The sequence below is a fragment of the Carettochelys insculpta genome, chromosome 1 (assembly GCF_033958435.1).
Source record: "Carettochelys insculpta isolate YL-2023 chromosome 1, ASM3395843v1, whole genome shotgun sequence".
NCBI lineage: Eukaryota > Metazoa > Chordata > Testudines > Carettochelyidae > Carettochelys > Carettochelys insculpta.
The window spans coordinates 221,881,417-221,898,841 of record NC_134137.1 but is presented as its reverse complement, the minus strand read 5'-3'; the positions used below and the strand labels follow the sequence as shown (position 1 = coordinate 221,898,841).

The window sequence follows — 17,425 nt, the reverse complement described above, 5'->3', positions numbered from 1 at the left end:
GGGACAAGGGCCATGGCTCAGGGGCCACACTAACGGCTGTCTCCACTCTTCTTCCCCCCCGTGTTCTGCAGCTGCACCATCGGAGGGACCGGAGAGCGCCAGCGAGGTGTCAGTGGTCCCGGAGAGCCCACCGGGGCCATCACTGCAGGCCAGCCCCTCGGCGGAGCACCGACTGGCCCCAGGGTGGAGCCGACGGCGGACCCAGCACCACCACCGGACAGCAACGGACCCCCAGCTGCTGGCGATCCTCCAGTGGGAGCTGGAGGTCTCTGAGCAGCGCCTGCGGGTGGACAAGTGGTGCCTCCAACTACAGAAGCGGGCGCTGGCCTGGCACCAGGAGAAATGGGGGGCCTTTAGGCGCACGTTTGAGTGCATCACGGACTACCCGGCCCCCCATGTTGCGCCGGCCGCCGCTCTGCCCGCCCTGCCTGCTCCACCCACCGCTCCACCTGCTGCTTCACCCGCCATCCCACTGCTGTCTGCCACCGAGGGGCCTTCCGCCGAGGGGGACCTGAGGCCTGCTGACACCCGCCAGCCGTATCTGCCGGTTCACCTGGCCCCCAGCCAGCCTCGGCCAGGGCTGAGGCCGAGGTGAGGGCCGTGCCCGGCAACCCCCAGCACTGGACTTTAGGGGGTGCAGGCCCCCCACTACACCCCCCCTTTGTATATATCCCCTTTATGTTGTATATAGTTTGTATTAGACCCCATAGTTCTCCCCTTCCTTGTGTTCCACTGTTTGTTTATCATATAATAATATATAATATATTTGTAGCAATAATATAATAAGAGAATTCACCATTTTGTGGTTTCACAAACAACAGGTCTATTTTTATTTACAAGAAAAGTGTGGGGGGGTGCTCTTGGGTGCTCTGTGGTGTGGGCGTAGGGGCAGGGAGTGTTGTGGAGGATGGGGGGGGGGTATAGTGGGGGACCTGCCAGCGTTCACCCCATGGCCTGGTCGAAATGGGCCCGCAGGGCCTCCCAGACCCGGATCCCCTCGGGGTCCACCTGGCGACTGGGGGCAGCGGGTGGCTGCACGTCAGCCCTGCCAGCCTCCACAGCCCAGCCCTGAAAATGCCTCCCCCTTGCTCTCGACCAGGTTGTGGAGCGCGCTGCACGTGCCCACAATCTGGGGGATGTTGGTGGGGCCCACATGAAGGTGGGTGAGGAGACACCTCCCGCGCCCTTTGAGGCGGCCAAATGTGCGCTCAACCACCTGGTGCACGTGATTCAGGCGCGTGTTGAAGCGCTCCTGGCTGGCTGTGAGATGGCCCGTGTAAGGGTGCATGAGCCAGGGCCGGAGGGGGTACGCCACGTCTGCAACGACACAGAGGGGCATCATGGTGTCCCTCACAGGGATCTCCCGCTGGGGGATGTAGGTCCCCGCCTCCAGCCAGCGGCACAGGCCCGAATTCCTGAATACCCGGGCGTCGTGGGTGCTGCCAGACCAGCCAACATAAATGTCCAGGAAGCGGCCCCAGCTGTCCACCAAGGCCTGGATGACCACATAATGGTAGCCCTTTCTCTTCTGGAAGCATCCTCTGCTGTGCTCCGGAGCTCGGATGGGGATATGGGTCCCATCCAGAGCCTCAAAGCAATTTGGGAAGCCCAGGGTGGCAAACCCCGCGATGGTGGCATCCGGGTCCCCAAGCCGCACGAGCCTGTGGAGGAGCAGGGCGTTGATGGTGCAGACGACCTGCAGGAGAAGGACATGGGAGAGCACCAATGAGGGGTGTGCATGGTGTGTCTGGCCCTCTACTCCCAGGGCTCCCCTCCCCTCCCCCCCAGGGCTCCCCTCCACCCCAGGGCTGCCTCCCCCTCCTCGTGGGTCCTCTTACCTCCATGAGGACAGCCCCGACGGTGGCCTTGCCGACACCAAACTGCTGCCCCACGGATCGGTAGCTGTCTGGAGTGGCCAGCTTCCAGACAGTGATGCCGACCCGTTTCTCCACGCTGAGGGCACGCCACACGGCGGTGTCCTGGTGCCTCAGTGCGGGGGTGAGCCACTAGCAGAGCTCCAGAAATGTCTGCCGGCTCATACGAAAGTTCTGGAGCCAGCGGTCGTCGTCCCACTCGCCAAGCACCAGCTGCTCGTGGGGTAGCTCCACAGCTGGCGGCGTGTGCGGCGGGGGGTGCGGGGAGTGGAGGACAGCAGGGTCTGGGGTTGCTTCCTCCTCCCCTGGGGGCAGCTCCTCTTCTGCGACTAAAAGGTGATCAGCTGCCTCCTGCATGACATTGAGCAGGGCGAGCACTGCTCCTGCAGGGGTGGCTGGGTGGACCTCTGGCTGCTGCTGCTGCTGGGGGTCCATAACTGCTTCGCCGAGGTGTGTGTGCCTATGGCTCTGCAAACCGCGTGCTGTGCACGCTGAGTGTGTCCGGGAGGGGCCCTTTAAGGGAGCAGCTAGCTGTTGCCCCAGAAGTGCTAGTCCGCCCTGTGACCCTGTCTGCATCTCTTCCTGGCACCCTTATTTCAATGTGTGCCGCTTTGGCGTGCAGATGCTTCCCTGCAGCGCCTACTTCGATGTGGTGCTGCCCAATGTCGACGTTCAACGTCGACGGCACCAGCCCTGGAGGACGTGTAGACGCTATTCATCGAAATACCTTATTTCGATTTCGCTACATTGAAATTAGCTATTTCGACGTAGCATACACGTGTAGACATAGCTGACGTGTTAGATGGATTAATGTAACTGGAAATACCACTTGGAATAATAGAAGCAAAATACCCCTTTTGAAGCACAATCTGGAAAATATTTGCTGTATTTAAACAGCATCAAAAGCAGCCTGCAAAAGGGAGAAAACATTGTTTTTCCCTTGTGTTTTGGGTTTTTTTGTTTTTGTTTTAAGGAATAAAGAAGATTAGAAATATTTTTCCTCCTTTCTCAAGTTGCTGGGGGTTAGTACTGGGGTAAGTGGGAGGAATTCTTCAGTCTGGGTCATGCTGGAGATGAGATTTGACAATCACGGGTGACCCTTCTATTCTTAACAACTGTGAAAACTATTGTGGTTGTCAAGTATCTTGTCTGAGAGCTCCCTGGGTGACTCAAATGCACAACTGAATGGGAACTAAAATACACCCCACACATATATCACAGTACATTAGTTCCCATGATGTTGTAAACCATGAGTGACCTTAGGATTTATGGGGCCGTACACAATGCTATTAAACTAGTTCCTTTATGCGAAAGGCAGCCCAGAGCTGGGGGATGACAAATTTTGAGAGATGTGATTTTATAATCATCAGCAACATACTAAAGAGATTTTTAAAGCAATTTTTAAACTAAGCTCCTGCAGACTTACACAGCACATTCAGAAACTGTCAGTACATATCTGTGGTTGACACATGCCTGTCAAATGGCTTCATCAGCTCTTGGTTTTGTCACAGGCTCATTGTTCTGTGGAGAGGCCTGACAGGCTTCTTCACTTTTAAGTTAACTAGATCCTCTCCACAGGAAGCAGAGTCAAAGAATAAGGCTGGGAAGAGGTGGGTTGGTGGACATTAAGACCCTGCGGTGTCAAACATTTTCAGGTGCCCTACAGGTCTGCGTATTTTGTATACGGATACCTATTGCTCTATTTGTAACCCAACTAGTTCTCCATAGGTTCTTCAAGAGCAGACAAGACCTGAATTTCTAATGTGGGAGGAAAAAGGAAGAATCCTTTAGCCCCCCCACCCCACCCCACCACCACGTTTTCAGAGATCAAGGAGTAACACACACAAACACACATGCCCCTGTATGGCAAGAGAGGGTATCTAAATACTTACTCCTGGTGGTGTGTTTTCACGGACTGGCTCTGCCTCTGTTATCTGAATGACGGGTTCTTCAATTTCACTGATGGTTTTGGGTAATTTTTCATCCCGGTCTCCAGAATCATCACAAATGCTGGATCTGTCCAAAGTAAAAACAGAATAAAGATGGAGTTAATTTAATATCTTAGTGTTTATGACACCCAGCTCCTACTCTTGGAGATTTACTGAGTCAAACTTTCTAACCATTAATTGAATTTCTATATTAGACTCCCAGCTCAATCAGTCATTCCACATCCAGTTCATTCACTCATCTCACTACCTGGTCCCCAACTGCCCATACGAAACACTGGCTTAGCAGTATGTTTGGAAAGTTAATGAATCCATGTTATAGTGATGCAAGGGAAGAAAATAAATGTGAATGGTAGGGAGATAAAAGTATCTTAGGCCTCAAATTAAAAAGTTTTGTCTTTGTAATGAATATTACAAAAGGCATTTTTCTTACATCTCTCCCTCTAACATCTTGTGTCAAAATATTTTACAGATTATACTATGAAACAAGGGGGGTTTTATTTGAGATATACATCTTTTCCCAGTATTTTGAATGAATATGCAACTTCATTAATTTTTGTTTACTTTCATAACCACATTGTTTAAAGTGTAAAGCTGAAAAAAATCAGCAAACCAGCTCAAGGTCATTAGAGTCATCAAAAATGCTGTAACAGAAGAAGAAAGAAACTAATAATCTACTTTCATTGGCCAAAAATATGCTATGCTCTGGCCACTTTTCATCTCGAGAGACAGTGGTTAGCAGCAGCGGTGAGGATCTATGGGTAGCGTTTGAGTCTGCAGCTTCTCTCGTGGCTCACCCATCCAATATTGGATTTGCACATTTGATTGCAATAACCCCACGTCAGTCTAGTCCGAATTCTTGAGTATGAGAGTTTTTCCTTCTAAGACGAAGTTATTTTGTGTGACTTGCACACACACTATCGAAGGATGATGTGCTCTGTCGTAGCAATTGTCACCAGGTATTTCGATCTGATGATGCAGATTCCCGGGATTGTGAATCAACGTTGAATTTTTTCATGGAGTTTTTACATGTATTCTTGAATCTTGGCTTTGATCTTCCTCTTGTTCTCAACCCACATGACAGTTCACCAAAGAGGATTTCTTTGAGAAGACATTTATCATCCAGTCTTCTCATATGACCAAGCCATCGTACCCTTCTGCTGTTGAGGAGTGTTATGAGGCTGGCTATGCCAGATCTCGTCAGGACATCTACATTTGAAACTTTATTTTGCCAGTTGATATTCATAACTCTGCAGAGGCAGTGAAGATAGAAGCTGTTCAATTTTTAGTTCTGGTTCGAGTAGGTGGTCCATGCCTCAGAACCATACAGCAAGATACTCAATACACATTCCTGGTAGATAAGTATCTTTGTTTTCACTGTCCACTTAGGATTGTTCCATTCTCAGTTTGTACGTCTGCCAAAAATAGTAGCTGATTCTGATATTCAGTGCTTCGTCCATGGAGAGGTTTGTGGTGACAGAAGATCCAAGGCAACAGAATTGTTGAACCACAGCTAATGGGCTATTATCCAGAATGACATTGGGTCGCTGAGGTATACCTTGAGTGAATACAACAGTTTTCTTCATGCTTATGTCAAGGTAAGACAACTTGCAGGCTCTAGACAGAGAATCCATCAGTGACTGTAGCGTGTCTTCATTATGAATGGTGAGAGCTGCATCATCCGCGAAGAGGAGTTCTCCAATGGGGACTTTCTTGACCTTAGTTTTGGCCTTGAGTCCTGCCAGGTTGTAGAGAGCGCCAACTAATTTTGTGTGAAGAAATACAGCACTGCATGAGTTTTGAAACACGCTATTTAGTAGAACTGAGAAGACCATGCCGAAGAGGGTAGGGGCAAGAACACACCCATGTTTGACTCCACTATTCATTGCAAATGGTTCTGATGTAGACCCATCATATTGCACTGTTGCTTTCATGTTTTCATGAAACGGTGTTAACAGCTTGAGTAGGGTCAGTGGGCTAATCTTGGGTTAATACTCTGTATAGTCCTGATCTACTAACTGTGTCAAATGCCTTTGTTAAGTCCACAAGTGCTATGAATAATGGCTTTCCTTGTTCTCTGCATTTTTTCTGATGTTGTTGAAGTGAGACAATCACGTCCATTGTTGACCTGCCAGCCCTGAAGCCACATTATGTTTCTGGATAGACTCAATCTATGAGTTTTTGCAGGCATTTGAGAATGACATGGGCAAAAGCTTTTCCTGTGATGCTCAGTAACGAGATGCCTCTGTGGTTGTTCCAGTCACCCTTGCTGCCTTTGTTTTTATAGAGAGTGAGGATGTTTGTATCCATCACATCATGTGGGACATCTCCTGCTCTCCCACGTTTTAGGAGTAAATCACAGAGAAAGGGGATGAGCACAGCCTTGTTCGCCTTCAGGACTTCAGCTGGAATTCTCTCGTTGCCTCATGCTTTTCCATTGGAGAGAGCATCAAGAGCTTAAGAAAGTTCCTCTTCTGCAGGCTCTGCATCTAGCTCAGACATTTCTGGAAGAGTTGGGATGAGGTTGTCACATTCAGGTTGTATTATATTGTATGCTCACGGGAATAAAGACCCGAGTAGTGTTCCACCCATTTGGACATCAGTTGCTTTTTGTCTGTGACCACCTGTCCATTTAAACGCTTCAGTGCAGCAACTTTGGTAATGTTTAGTTCAAGTGCTTTCTTCAGTCCATCATACAGCTTTAAGAGTTTCAATTTTAATAACTGAAAACAGATGGTCTTGTGAAAACATAGATGGTCATAATCACTCAGCCGGATCCATACAGCGTACTAGTATGAGGGGCCTGACTAGCTCCTAGCATGGGAAGGGTTGAGAATTCCCTAGCTAAAATGGCTATTAATAAAACTATGGGATTTTAAAAAAATACAACACATGTAATTCCTACATTCCTTTATCTGACCGGAACCAGGAAAAGCTACAGACGCACAAGTATCCTTGTATTCCTCCACCCTAAGGCCCATAGTTCTGTTCTACCTACAGCAGAATGCAGGCAATTGAGTCTTTAGTGCCTACTCAATACGTCAGCCTCTTTGCTAAGGCTTACAGTGACCATCTGTTCTTGCTTGCACTGGGACCATCCCTTATTTAAGCTCTCTTACAGGTGTCCTAACTTTTTTAAGAAAATAGGTAACTGGTCCCATGTTTTGCAGAGCTCCTGTTCCCCGGCGGCCAGTATCTCAGGGCAGCAGCCTCCAGTGCAGGCAGCTGCCCAGTTTCCAGGTTCCCTGTGCCTTGCAGTGGCAACTCCTGCAGGGGAGCTCCTCCATGCAGCAGCTGCCCCATTCCCTGGCACACCACAGTGGCAGACTCTTCTGCCAGTGAGCTCTGCAACAGGGTGGCTGCCTCATTCCTCGGCATCCTGGGCCTTGGGAAGGCAGTTCTTGCTGCAGGAAAGCTCCTCCATGGGGCAGCTACCTTGTTCCCCAGTGTGGCAGCCCTGTTCCTAGGGCCCCCTGCCGCAGAATAGCTGCTGCATTCCCTGGTCCCCACTCTAGGAAGCTTCAGAGCCCCTGTTTTTGGCATAGCCCCACTAGGAACTTGTGAAGCCCCCATCCTCCACTCCCTCTCATTGGAAGGCTGTGGAGCCCCCATCTCCAGTGCCTCACCATGGGGCAGTAGCTCCCATCACCAAGAAGCCCTGACATGGGACAGCAGCCCCCCCACCAAATCCCCAGAAGCTGGTGTCCTGTATTTGCCATAGGGCAGTGTGGTCACCCTATGAAGGCTCCTAAAAGGCTACAGATCAGTGCCAGCAATGGAAGTGATTTTGAAGGAGGATTTTCAGACAGTGGAGATAGAATACTATTTTCCAAAAATTACAAGTATCCATCGTATCTTCTTACCTAGACTGTCCATTGTCTTCAGAGGAGGAGTAAAAGCTCTCCATCTCCTCACTGTTCAGGCCTAGCTCAGAGCCATAGTTCTGTTGTACTAGTTGCCAGAACTCCTGTTTGGATAGCCTCTGAAAAGAGAAAACACATTGCTGGTCAAAAGCTCCAGTGAAGAGATACCTCTTCTACCCAGTCACAGATTATTTTACCCCAGATAAATCGGGATACATCCCTGTTACTGCCTAAGAAAGAATGTTGCCTAACAAGCAGCACCCATTTTACAAACTTCTGCAGTTGACAGCTCTCCCCAGAAATATAAAACTCTCCGTTTCTGTTTTTAAATAGGTAAGCTTCCAGCCAAAACAGATACAACAACAAAAACTGATATAAATTGACCAGTAGAGCTGAGAATGCGTGACTGATTTTTCCTTAATATCACAGGTTACGTTACTCCCATTCTCCTCTACCTGCAAAGATCTAGCCTCTGGAATTCCAGAAAACTATGAAGTCATAGTCCCTTGGCTTTAGCCCCATCATTAAGGCTGCCACTGATGACAGTGAGGCATCACAAACTCTGTGCCAGCCAAACTGCCTGCAGCTCAGCTGGCTTCTTTGCAGAACAACCAGAGTAAACTTTGGTCACAAGGAAAGACAGTTCAGCAGCTTGAGAGCTGGAGTGGTCTAGTCAGCGACTGAGCACAAGGGACTGTTGCAACCCAATCCCAGCTCTAAACAAAGTACCTTGGTGGCCTTTGTCAAGTCACTTATCTCCATGTCTCAATTTCCCCATCAGCAGAATGAGGATGATCATGCTTACCAGCACACAAGGGAGATATGAAGAGTAAGCAGTAAGTGCCAATGAAGCAACAGAAGTCACCACAGTACATAAACCATACATCTTATTTGAACTCTCCTTTAAAATTAAAAGTTATACACGCATACACAAAGTTGTGTTAGTGCTATTAAACTGCACATGTTGAAATGGGCATGCTAGAGAACTTAACAAAGGCAAACTGCCTTCCCTAATTTGCTTACACTCTAGGAACTACTACTACTACTACTTGTTTATATTCAGGTAATGCCTACAGGTCCTGATCAAGATCTAAGTCCTGTGAAAATACTGCATAGGAGACAGTCCCTTCAAAAAGAGTTCACACTTTGCAGTCTAACCTAATACAAATTGTGAAGAATAAAATCAGAAAAGTACCCCTGTATAAAGGAACATCAGCACGGATTAGGGGAGCAAATCCAATGGATGAAAACACTAATTCTGAATAAAAAAGTCACATGGGGCTTACATCAATTGAATTAATCCACTTTAATTCACATCTCCAGTTAAATGAGTTTAGCTTTCCATGGTGTGCCAAAGTCAGCCCTCTTATCCCCTCTGTCAAAAGGGATTTAGGCATTAACTCTCATTGCTGGAATCAGGCTTCCAAGGGCCTAAGACACTTTTGAACATTGGTATCTGTCATGCCCTATAAAGACCCCAGCTTACTGTTAGCAATTAGTTACAAATAAATCATATAAACATGAAGTAATATAAGCAGTTTAAAATGCAACTAATGTACTAATGCAACTCAGTGTTTTTTATTTGTCATGAACGTTTCCTTGGTCATTCTTAGAACAGAAAAACCAGCCTGCTTTTCCCTATCAGGATCTACAGGTTAGGGCACTACACCAGAACTTAGGAGATCGAGGTTCTTTTCCCAGCAACACCAAGGACTCTTGTATGACTTTGAGTAAGTTCCTTAAAAAATAATGCCTTGTTTCCCCAATGGAGCTTACATACTTTTATAAAACTCTGGTTCTAAAGATGGACACAACTACTTAAATTGTAAGTGACTATTACCTGGTACTGACTGGACCCAGAGACAACATAATGGACTAGACCAGGGGTCAGCAACCCCCAGCACGGGTGCCAAGAGTAGCATAGGAGCCGATTTTCATCAGCATGTGAGGTGGGAGCTCAGCCTCCATCCCTCTTCCCCCATGCAGCCAGGGGCTTTCTCAAAGCCATGCCGCCTGTGGATTAGTAGAAGACCAGCTAATGCTACCAACCACCACCTAAATGGTAAAGCTCTGCATCCTAATTTATTCATGAATTAAGCTGTTGTAAGTAGGACTGTTAGGCCGCGCCTACACGTGCATGCTACTTCGAAATAGTGGCACCAACTTCGAAATAGCGCCCGTCACAGCTACAAGTGTTGGGCGCTACTTCGAAGTTGAAATCGACGTTAGGCGGCAAGACTTCAAAGTCGCTAACCCCATGAGGGGATGGGAATAGCGCCCTACTTCGAAGTTGAACGTCGAAGTAGGGCACGTGTAGACAATCCGCCTCCCGCAACATCAAAATAGCGGGGTCCTCCATGACGGCCATCAGCTGAGGGGTTGAGAGACGCTCTCTCTCCAGCCCCTGCGGGGCTTTATGGTCACCGTGTGCAGCAGCCCTTAGCCCAGGGCTTCTGGCTGCTGCTGCTGCAGCTGGGGATCCATGCTGCATGCACAGGGTCTGCAACCAGTTGTCGGCTCTGTGGATCTTGTGTTGTTTAGTGCAACTGTGTCGGGGAGGGGCCCTTTAAGGGAGCGGCTTGCTGTTGAGTCCACCCTGTGACCCTGTCTGCAGCTGTTGCTGGCACCCTTATTTCGATGTGTGCTACTTTGGCGTGTAGACGTTCCCTCACAGTGCCTCTTTCGATGTGGTGCTGCCCAATGTCGACGTTGAACGTTGACGTTGCCAGCCCTGGAGGACGTGTAGACGTTATTCATCAAAATAGACTATTTTGATGTAGTGTGCACATGTAGACGTAGCCTTAGTGACTTTGAAAACTAACACCAGCACTTGGTCCCTACGTAGAAGTCTAAGGGTCAAATTTCAGTACTCTGCCTCAGAAAGGTTGCTGACACCTGGATTAGATGGGCCACTGATATGAGACAGTGTGGTAATTCTTATGACTACGCAAGGCTGTTACTCTCAGGAAGGTCGAGTGGATCTTAGAAATGTGCTTGGATACATCCTTTATAGAAGTCCAGTGGGAGGCTTTTCTTTGATTTAAGAAATTGAGCTAGGATTCCCCTTGCATCAATAAAACCGACACTTTGCCCTATTCAAGAGCCTTCAGGTATTCTTAAAGGGATTAAGAAAGAGAAGCACAGGTTAGAGGAGGAAATTCCTATATGCTGAAACTTAAACTTTTAATGCAAATAAACAACTAGCCTCAAAGTCCATTTTTATTGCTGAAAAGAACTTGAAGAATGTGGGAAAGGCGGCACGAGGAGTTCATGGATGTGAAAATGTGTCACTAATGGTCTCTAAAGAAGCTAGAAACTGTATCTGTCATAATCTACAGATCAATGGAGTCAAAAAGTTATGAATGAAGTAACAACAACGTAAGAACAATTTCTTGGAAATTGTTCTTACGTTGTTGTTACTTCATTAAATGCCTGGGCACTGAAGGGCATTTTAATGAGGCACCATTCTCCTGCTTACCCACAGTGCAGGGTATTGCTATAGTGATAGGTATTTCAAGATACAAAAAAGGTAACACAAAAATACAAATATGTGGCTATGCATATATAACTATACATGCACATTTCATATATTATACCTTCAGACTTTTGTAAGCACAGGATGTATTTGGAAATTATATTACAACTTTCCACTTCAACAACTATTGATTTAGTAAGGCTACTAGTAGATTTCTGTTCATGAAAGAATGGTTCTTACTCACACTTACTCTGTATTAAATATCTGCACCCCTTTCAACAGAAAGTCGTGAAAACCTTACAGTAATAATACGCAAATGCCTCACCTACTTGGCCAACTTCATACTGATGTTCAGTAAACGGACCACACCATCCCAGGAATAAAAGACAGCAAACATGGCCTTCAAGGGCTGTAGAAATCTCCTTCATTCAGAAGTGTGCAATTTCACCCCAAAGGACTAAGTTTTCTGTGAAGCAGATGAACCCAATTGGCCACATGGCTGACGACCAAGTCGGCAACTCAGAACAGTAATTCCCAGTCCATGGCAGTTTGGCTCTAATCAAGACGCAATGGACCTTGAGCTGTGAATGTGAAGAAGACTCCAGGACAGGGTGACAAAACTTCTGGGGTTAAGCAGGCTGCTTACGTTGCTGTTTATTAAGACAATCTTTGCCTTGTTGAAGGTGGACTGTACTGCTTTTTCAAACCTGTTTCTCTGTAACTTCCTGCTTGGCACCGTCAGAGCTGTGAACGTAAGTGGGCTGGGTCTGCCTGCAGAACTGGAAGTTGTGCCTGACTTCCAACCAGCTCCAAGGCTGCTCCCACAAAGGAAGCACAGGTAAGCAGGGTTTGTTAAAGACACAGGATGGGTTTCCTTTCAGGCATATTAAGATACACTTCAAGTTCCATTACAGCAGCAGGAGACAGCTGAAGACCTACTTATTTAAATTAATTTTGCAGTTTACAGTGCTTATTCAAGCAGTATTTTACATTTCTGAAGACAGTTGAAGAATGTCTCGAGTCTAACACACTGCCTCTAAGGGAGGGGCTTCAGAAGCTGCAGCTTTTGTCAACAATTGATCCATTTAAAGCAGGTTAAGCCACTATTTACTGTAATGAGAGAATTTGACTGGCATTGCTAGCACAGCTCCTTTATCAGGCTCCTTCATTTAACCTTTTCACTACCGTTAGTACATGCCTGGGCCACAGCATGAGCTTTAAAGCAGGACATTCTAGTATGCCCAAATACTCATAACAAGGAAGAATCCTTGAGGCACTTGCTACCTTTACCTTTTCAGTGCTAATTACAGTAATGTGTCTATTACAGTTTAATAGCAGGCATGTTTTTTTTTCTTTATAGTAACAATGCCACCTTGCATTTATACATAGACTTTGATCCCATGTAGAGTTTCTCATCCATAAATTTCAAAACTGGGATAAAACCAGTTTCACTGCTTATAAAATTTTTATCTCACTTCACATTGTCATTTATGTTATGACAATTTACTAGAATTTACCAGAAGGTCAATCTACAAAGGGGTTAAAGAGTTTAAAAGATTAATCATAGGATTTTTCATCTCTCTATCTCTCACCTCACAAATCAAACTGCCTCAGTATGAGTCCAACTGCTTGTGATGTGGAAGTAACTAATGCATTTTTAAAAGTCTCCATAAAATAGATTTTCTAGCTTAACATTGCACTGTTAAAGGCCTGATATTTCTAAAACTAGGAAAAAGAGTTTTACCCAACTAGAAAGAATAGATTCTCAAGTCCTCTGTTTCTAGCTCTGGTGATTGATAGTGGATATTGAACCTGTCACTGGTCCAGTACCAAGTCCTGCCTGCTTTAAGATTCAGGATAACACAATTTTGGGAATGAGAAAATTATTTTTGGGGCAGGTAGCTGGGGCTTTTTTAGGGCCCACTTGAAGCATCTCAGGAACATTAGGTATTATTTACGTATACCTGGACTAGAGGGCAACGTACAGTTGGAAAGGTCAAGAGAACACAAATGCATAGAATTTGCTCATGATTCTCTCATCTTGCCATGTATGAAACCCAGACAAACACAGTATATATTCCAAAATGGCTCAGACAGTATAGTTTTTACTTCTGGACCAGGAAATCACATGTTACAACTGCACACTTGTACTGGGTCTTGCATGAGGTTCAAGACACTGCTGTACAGTGCTTCACAGCGAGCATGGGGGATGCATTTTGCACACTTACAGATTTTGGATGAGACATTAAGCAGAAGTTCTTTCTGTGCATCTCTGCAGATTGTCAAGTTAATGGATTCCGGCCGCATTGGTGCAGAGGGCTAGGGAGACAATGAATTCCTTTCTCCTTCTCTGCTTGCATGCTCCCTTGCGCCCACCCCCCCATAGAGATGGATAGAATCAGTCTTGGATGATGTGGGTCCTGCTCTCTTCTTAGCTCTCCAGAACCACCCTACCTCCTCAGATGGGAGCAGGAAAAAGAACACCTTTAATGGCCTTCTTCCCTCTCCCCTTCTGTCCCCGCCCCACTCATATCAACACTGAGCAACTGGCTGGCTACAAGCGTGACAGAGCTAGCACTCTGGTTTGCGTACCTCAGATGCACCAAGAGGAATTCTAGTGTCTTGACCTCATGCTGATAAAACTGCAGTGTCCAATAGGAATTCACAGATCACCACACTTGTAGCTGTCGTCTTCCCATATTCGCCACAGCCCTCCCCACCCCGCTCTAACTGAATGCCCTCCCACAGAGTGAGGTGCTCCCAGCCCCCTCTCTAAATAAATGCTCTCCCCCTCTCCCAGAGCCAGGCTTCCCCAACCCTCTCGTTCTAATCTAATGCTGGTGACTCACCAGGGTTGCCGTCCTGTGCTTCTCCCCCCAAGCCATAGGGCACATGCACGGAGTGAGCAGACAGCACTCCCCATGTGTGGCTCTCAAGAGGAGCCACATTTCAGGGCTCCAAGAGCCACATGCAGCCCTCGAGCCTAATTAGCCTCAACACAGTGTCCTTATTCACCACACGTGGTGAGCGGCAAACGTACTGGACACTGCGGTTATAAAACTTTCTCCTGCCTGATGCAACGTAATCGTACTCAGGAGATATTCTACAACCAGCAGAGCTCAAAATATTGACTAGCCTACAATGCAGAGTGGAAAATAAATCCAAAATGCGTAAGGAAGTAAACCTGCAGGAGTAGAAACTGAGAACTGATTATGAGTTATACTCATTGTCTTAGAAATTAGGGACACTTTTCCTGTGTTTGTTCAGGTTTTACTGGCATGCCTGATTAGAGTTTGCTTTGCCGATTCTCCCTCAGCACAATGTGAATGGGCATTTATGACACTGAGGGATGACAGACTGTGAACTATGTGATGAAAAAGCCACTAACATACATGTCTGCGTCTGTGAAACATCTCAGAAGGGCAGCCGTGTTAGTCTGTAGCTTCACAGAAAACAAGCAGTCCTGTAGCACCTGAAGACTGACAAATATGTTTACTTCTAGATTTATAACGTATTGTATTATGGATAGATCAATAGTGACTTCACTTTAAGACAGCATACAATTTCAAAAATATTGACCAACTTTCTGACAAAATTTGCAAAATGTTCCCTTTAGGACTAATGACATAGATTTTCAGACAAGCAGGGGCATCACCTTCACCAGTAACCAACAGGGACGACTCTGACCCTGGGGCCAAGGTGGGATCTGACTTCTCCACGAACCCTATGGCTGGGGTGGAGGCACTGAATTTGCCCCTCCAAAAACAATGAAATTTAAATTCTTGCACATGGCCTTGTCCCCTTTTTATTATTATTTTAACATTAATTTTTATGCAGGATGAGCTGAATTAAGGTACAGTATCAGTACCCTTTCCGGTAGTGATTACATCTACAAGAAAGCGTGTACACAAAACATACGAGCTTGGAGTGAAGATTGCAAACTTGAAAAGGAAATAGTGAGGCATTGGAGGGATACATTGTCGTTATTATACTGGATGCTGGAATAGAAAAAAATACATTGATGTGGAGTTACAAATGACAGTGCATTTGGTTTGCAAAGGATGTGATTTGTGACTGATGATGATGATAAATATTACCTTAAATAGTGTTTTACGTAAACGTTAGTATTTGTGTTTCTGTTTCTTTTAAACTCGTTTGAGTCACCTGATCTCTAAGCTGGTTAAGATTACGTTCAGAATATGTATATAGGCAGTGCAGCAGCTTTAAGTTACTGGGGGACTCTCTCATCCAAAGCTATATTTTGCGTGTGTATCTTGGTGCTTAGCTGCCTCTTTTTGAAATATTAAAACAATGAGCACTGAGAATTACACAAAAGAGATCCACAGAAGCAGCTATTTGCATTGTTTCTTTGCAACAAACACATAATTGCATTTTCAGGGAGAAGCATCCAGTTAAGCACACAAAAGTTGAATCAAGCTAGGTAGCATAAGTTGTCAAAATACACCTGTATGTACTTCAGCCTTCTCTTTGCTCTCTCTATTCAGCTCAGGTGTCATACTGAGATTGTTAGCAAAGGGTTCAACTTGGTTTACTTTTCTTGAGATAATGCTAATTTGTTTTTCTGACTCTAAGCTTACTTGTTATGATAAAAAAGGTCTCTAGTCCCTATGGTCATGAAGATGAACTTACAAATATGAACCAAACATAAATCAATTCAGTAATTATCTGCCTGAATGTACAGATAGCCTGAAACAATTGCATCAAAACATGTGAGAGGGGCTCTGTCCCAAACAAGTGGTTGATGATGCAATTAATGACAATATTTTAAAATGCAAATATAAGAGACGAATCATCATGTTACGAAGCTCTTTGATTGGAGTCTTAGTCTGGAATCTGAAGTGGGTGGAGCTTGGGAAAGTACAAACACTTTCTTCTCCCCTGCCCCTGCATTTCAACTCATAATTTCTTAATGAAGTATTCCAATCAAATCCTTTTGTGAAATCATTTAGCCTCCAATGCTGGTCCACTGGTCTTGTTCTCTAGATTAAGAAAGTCTTTATTTTTTTCCTTAAATAGTGTCAGTCAGCTACATTAAAAAAAATAGCTAAAAACCTTACCTTTCCCAGCAGTGCATTCTGCCACAAGCGGAAGATACTGAGGTAGCTTCTATCTCTAGCACTGAAGGACGTGAAGAAAAACTGTTTGAAAGATAGGCAGTGATTTGCTTTATTGAATTCCTGTGTGAATCCACATTGTACAGTTTCTAGAAGAACTAGTAGTAGTCCTGAGATGCCCATGGCAAGGTCAAACAACTTACCCACTGCAGTTTAAAAAACACTCTGTGATTTATCTGCTCTCTTAGCCTCTGTCTCCCACTCACACCTTCACTTCACACTTCATGTATGCTTGCAACAGTGCCCATCAGCATTCCTTTTATTTTTTTCCATCCATGCATGGAATAAATTTAGTTATGCACACCAAGGCTGCAAGTGCAGATGTACACCACCAGTAGAAACCCATGCTGCCAGCAGTGTGTGCTCTGCTAATCGGCTGGGAGGCATTTGAATCTCTCCTGGGTGGCTTCCCAAGTGCTCAGCTTACAGGGAACACTCCTCTCCATTTATCAGTACCTTAAATCCTCCTCCTTCACACCCATCGTTCTCACGACTTTTCAGGAGACACATCCTCTACCTAATCTTCCCTTTTATTTTGCCTCATTAAAAAATGGAATGAGTAACAGTAACTAAAGTCTGTAACTTCCTAAGCAAGGGATGGAATCATGTCCTTGAGAGTAGGTAAAAGCTAGTAAGTTACATGGGCCCCATTATGGAACTGCAAAGGTCTCACTTCAGTATCAGCTATATTTGAATAAGCAGTCGGCTGGACCCTTCCACAGATAGCATCACCAACAGACACACACTAGGCACCCTGTTCTCAGCCTATCAGTTCTGTTTTTCTGGAAGGGAAGATTACTGAAAAGTGGGGATGGGCCAACTCCCATCCCCAGTCCAGACTGGGCAGGTTAACCCGTTGCAATTTTCTCTCTGGAATTCCTTTGAAATTTATCCAGAGGCTACAGCTAATGCAGAATACAATATCCAAGAGGCAGGGAGAAGCTCCTAATTATACCAAAACCCATTACAAAACAGCCCTATTAGCCTGTAGCAACAATCTTCCAAGAATGCATTTAATCTGCAAAGGTTGCAGAACACCAACTTCAAATGCAGACCCCCTCTAAAAAGGAAATCCCTAAAAATGGCATCTTGAGACCCTGCCTTTGTTCTGTTCACTGATTACAGAGCAACT

The 17,425-nt window shown here is 45.7% G+C and overlaps 1 protein-coding gene across 1 annotated transcript in view; it reads right to left on the bottom strand.

Annotated features, from left to right (window-relative positions):
* Positions 1-11,851, bottom strand: part of GRAMD1C (GRAM domain containing 1C) — a 50,632-nt gene extending 38,781 nt beyond the window's left edge. The window contains exons 1-3 of the mRNA XM_074983559.1: positions 11,484-11,851; positions 7,684-7,802; positions 3,767-3,890 (exon numbers count right to left, since the gene is read on the bottom strand). Of these exons, the coding sequence (XP_074839660.1) occupies positions 3,767-3,890; positions 7,684-7,727 (168 nt within the window). The 5' untranslated portion in view covers positions 7,728-7,802; positions 11,484-11,851. The remainder of the gene's footprint in view (positions 1-3,766; positions 3,891-7,683; positions 7,803-11,483) is intronic.
* Between the last annotated feature and the right edge of the window lie 5,574 nt (positions 11,852-17,425).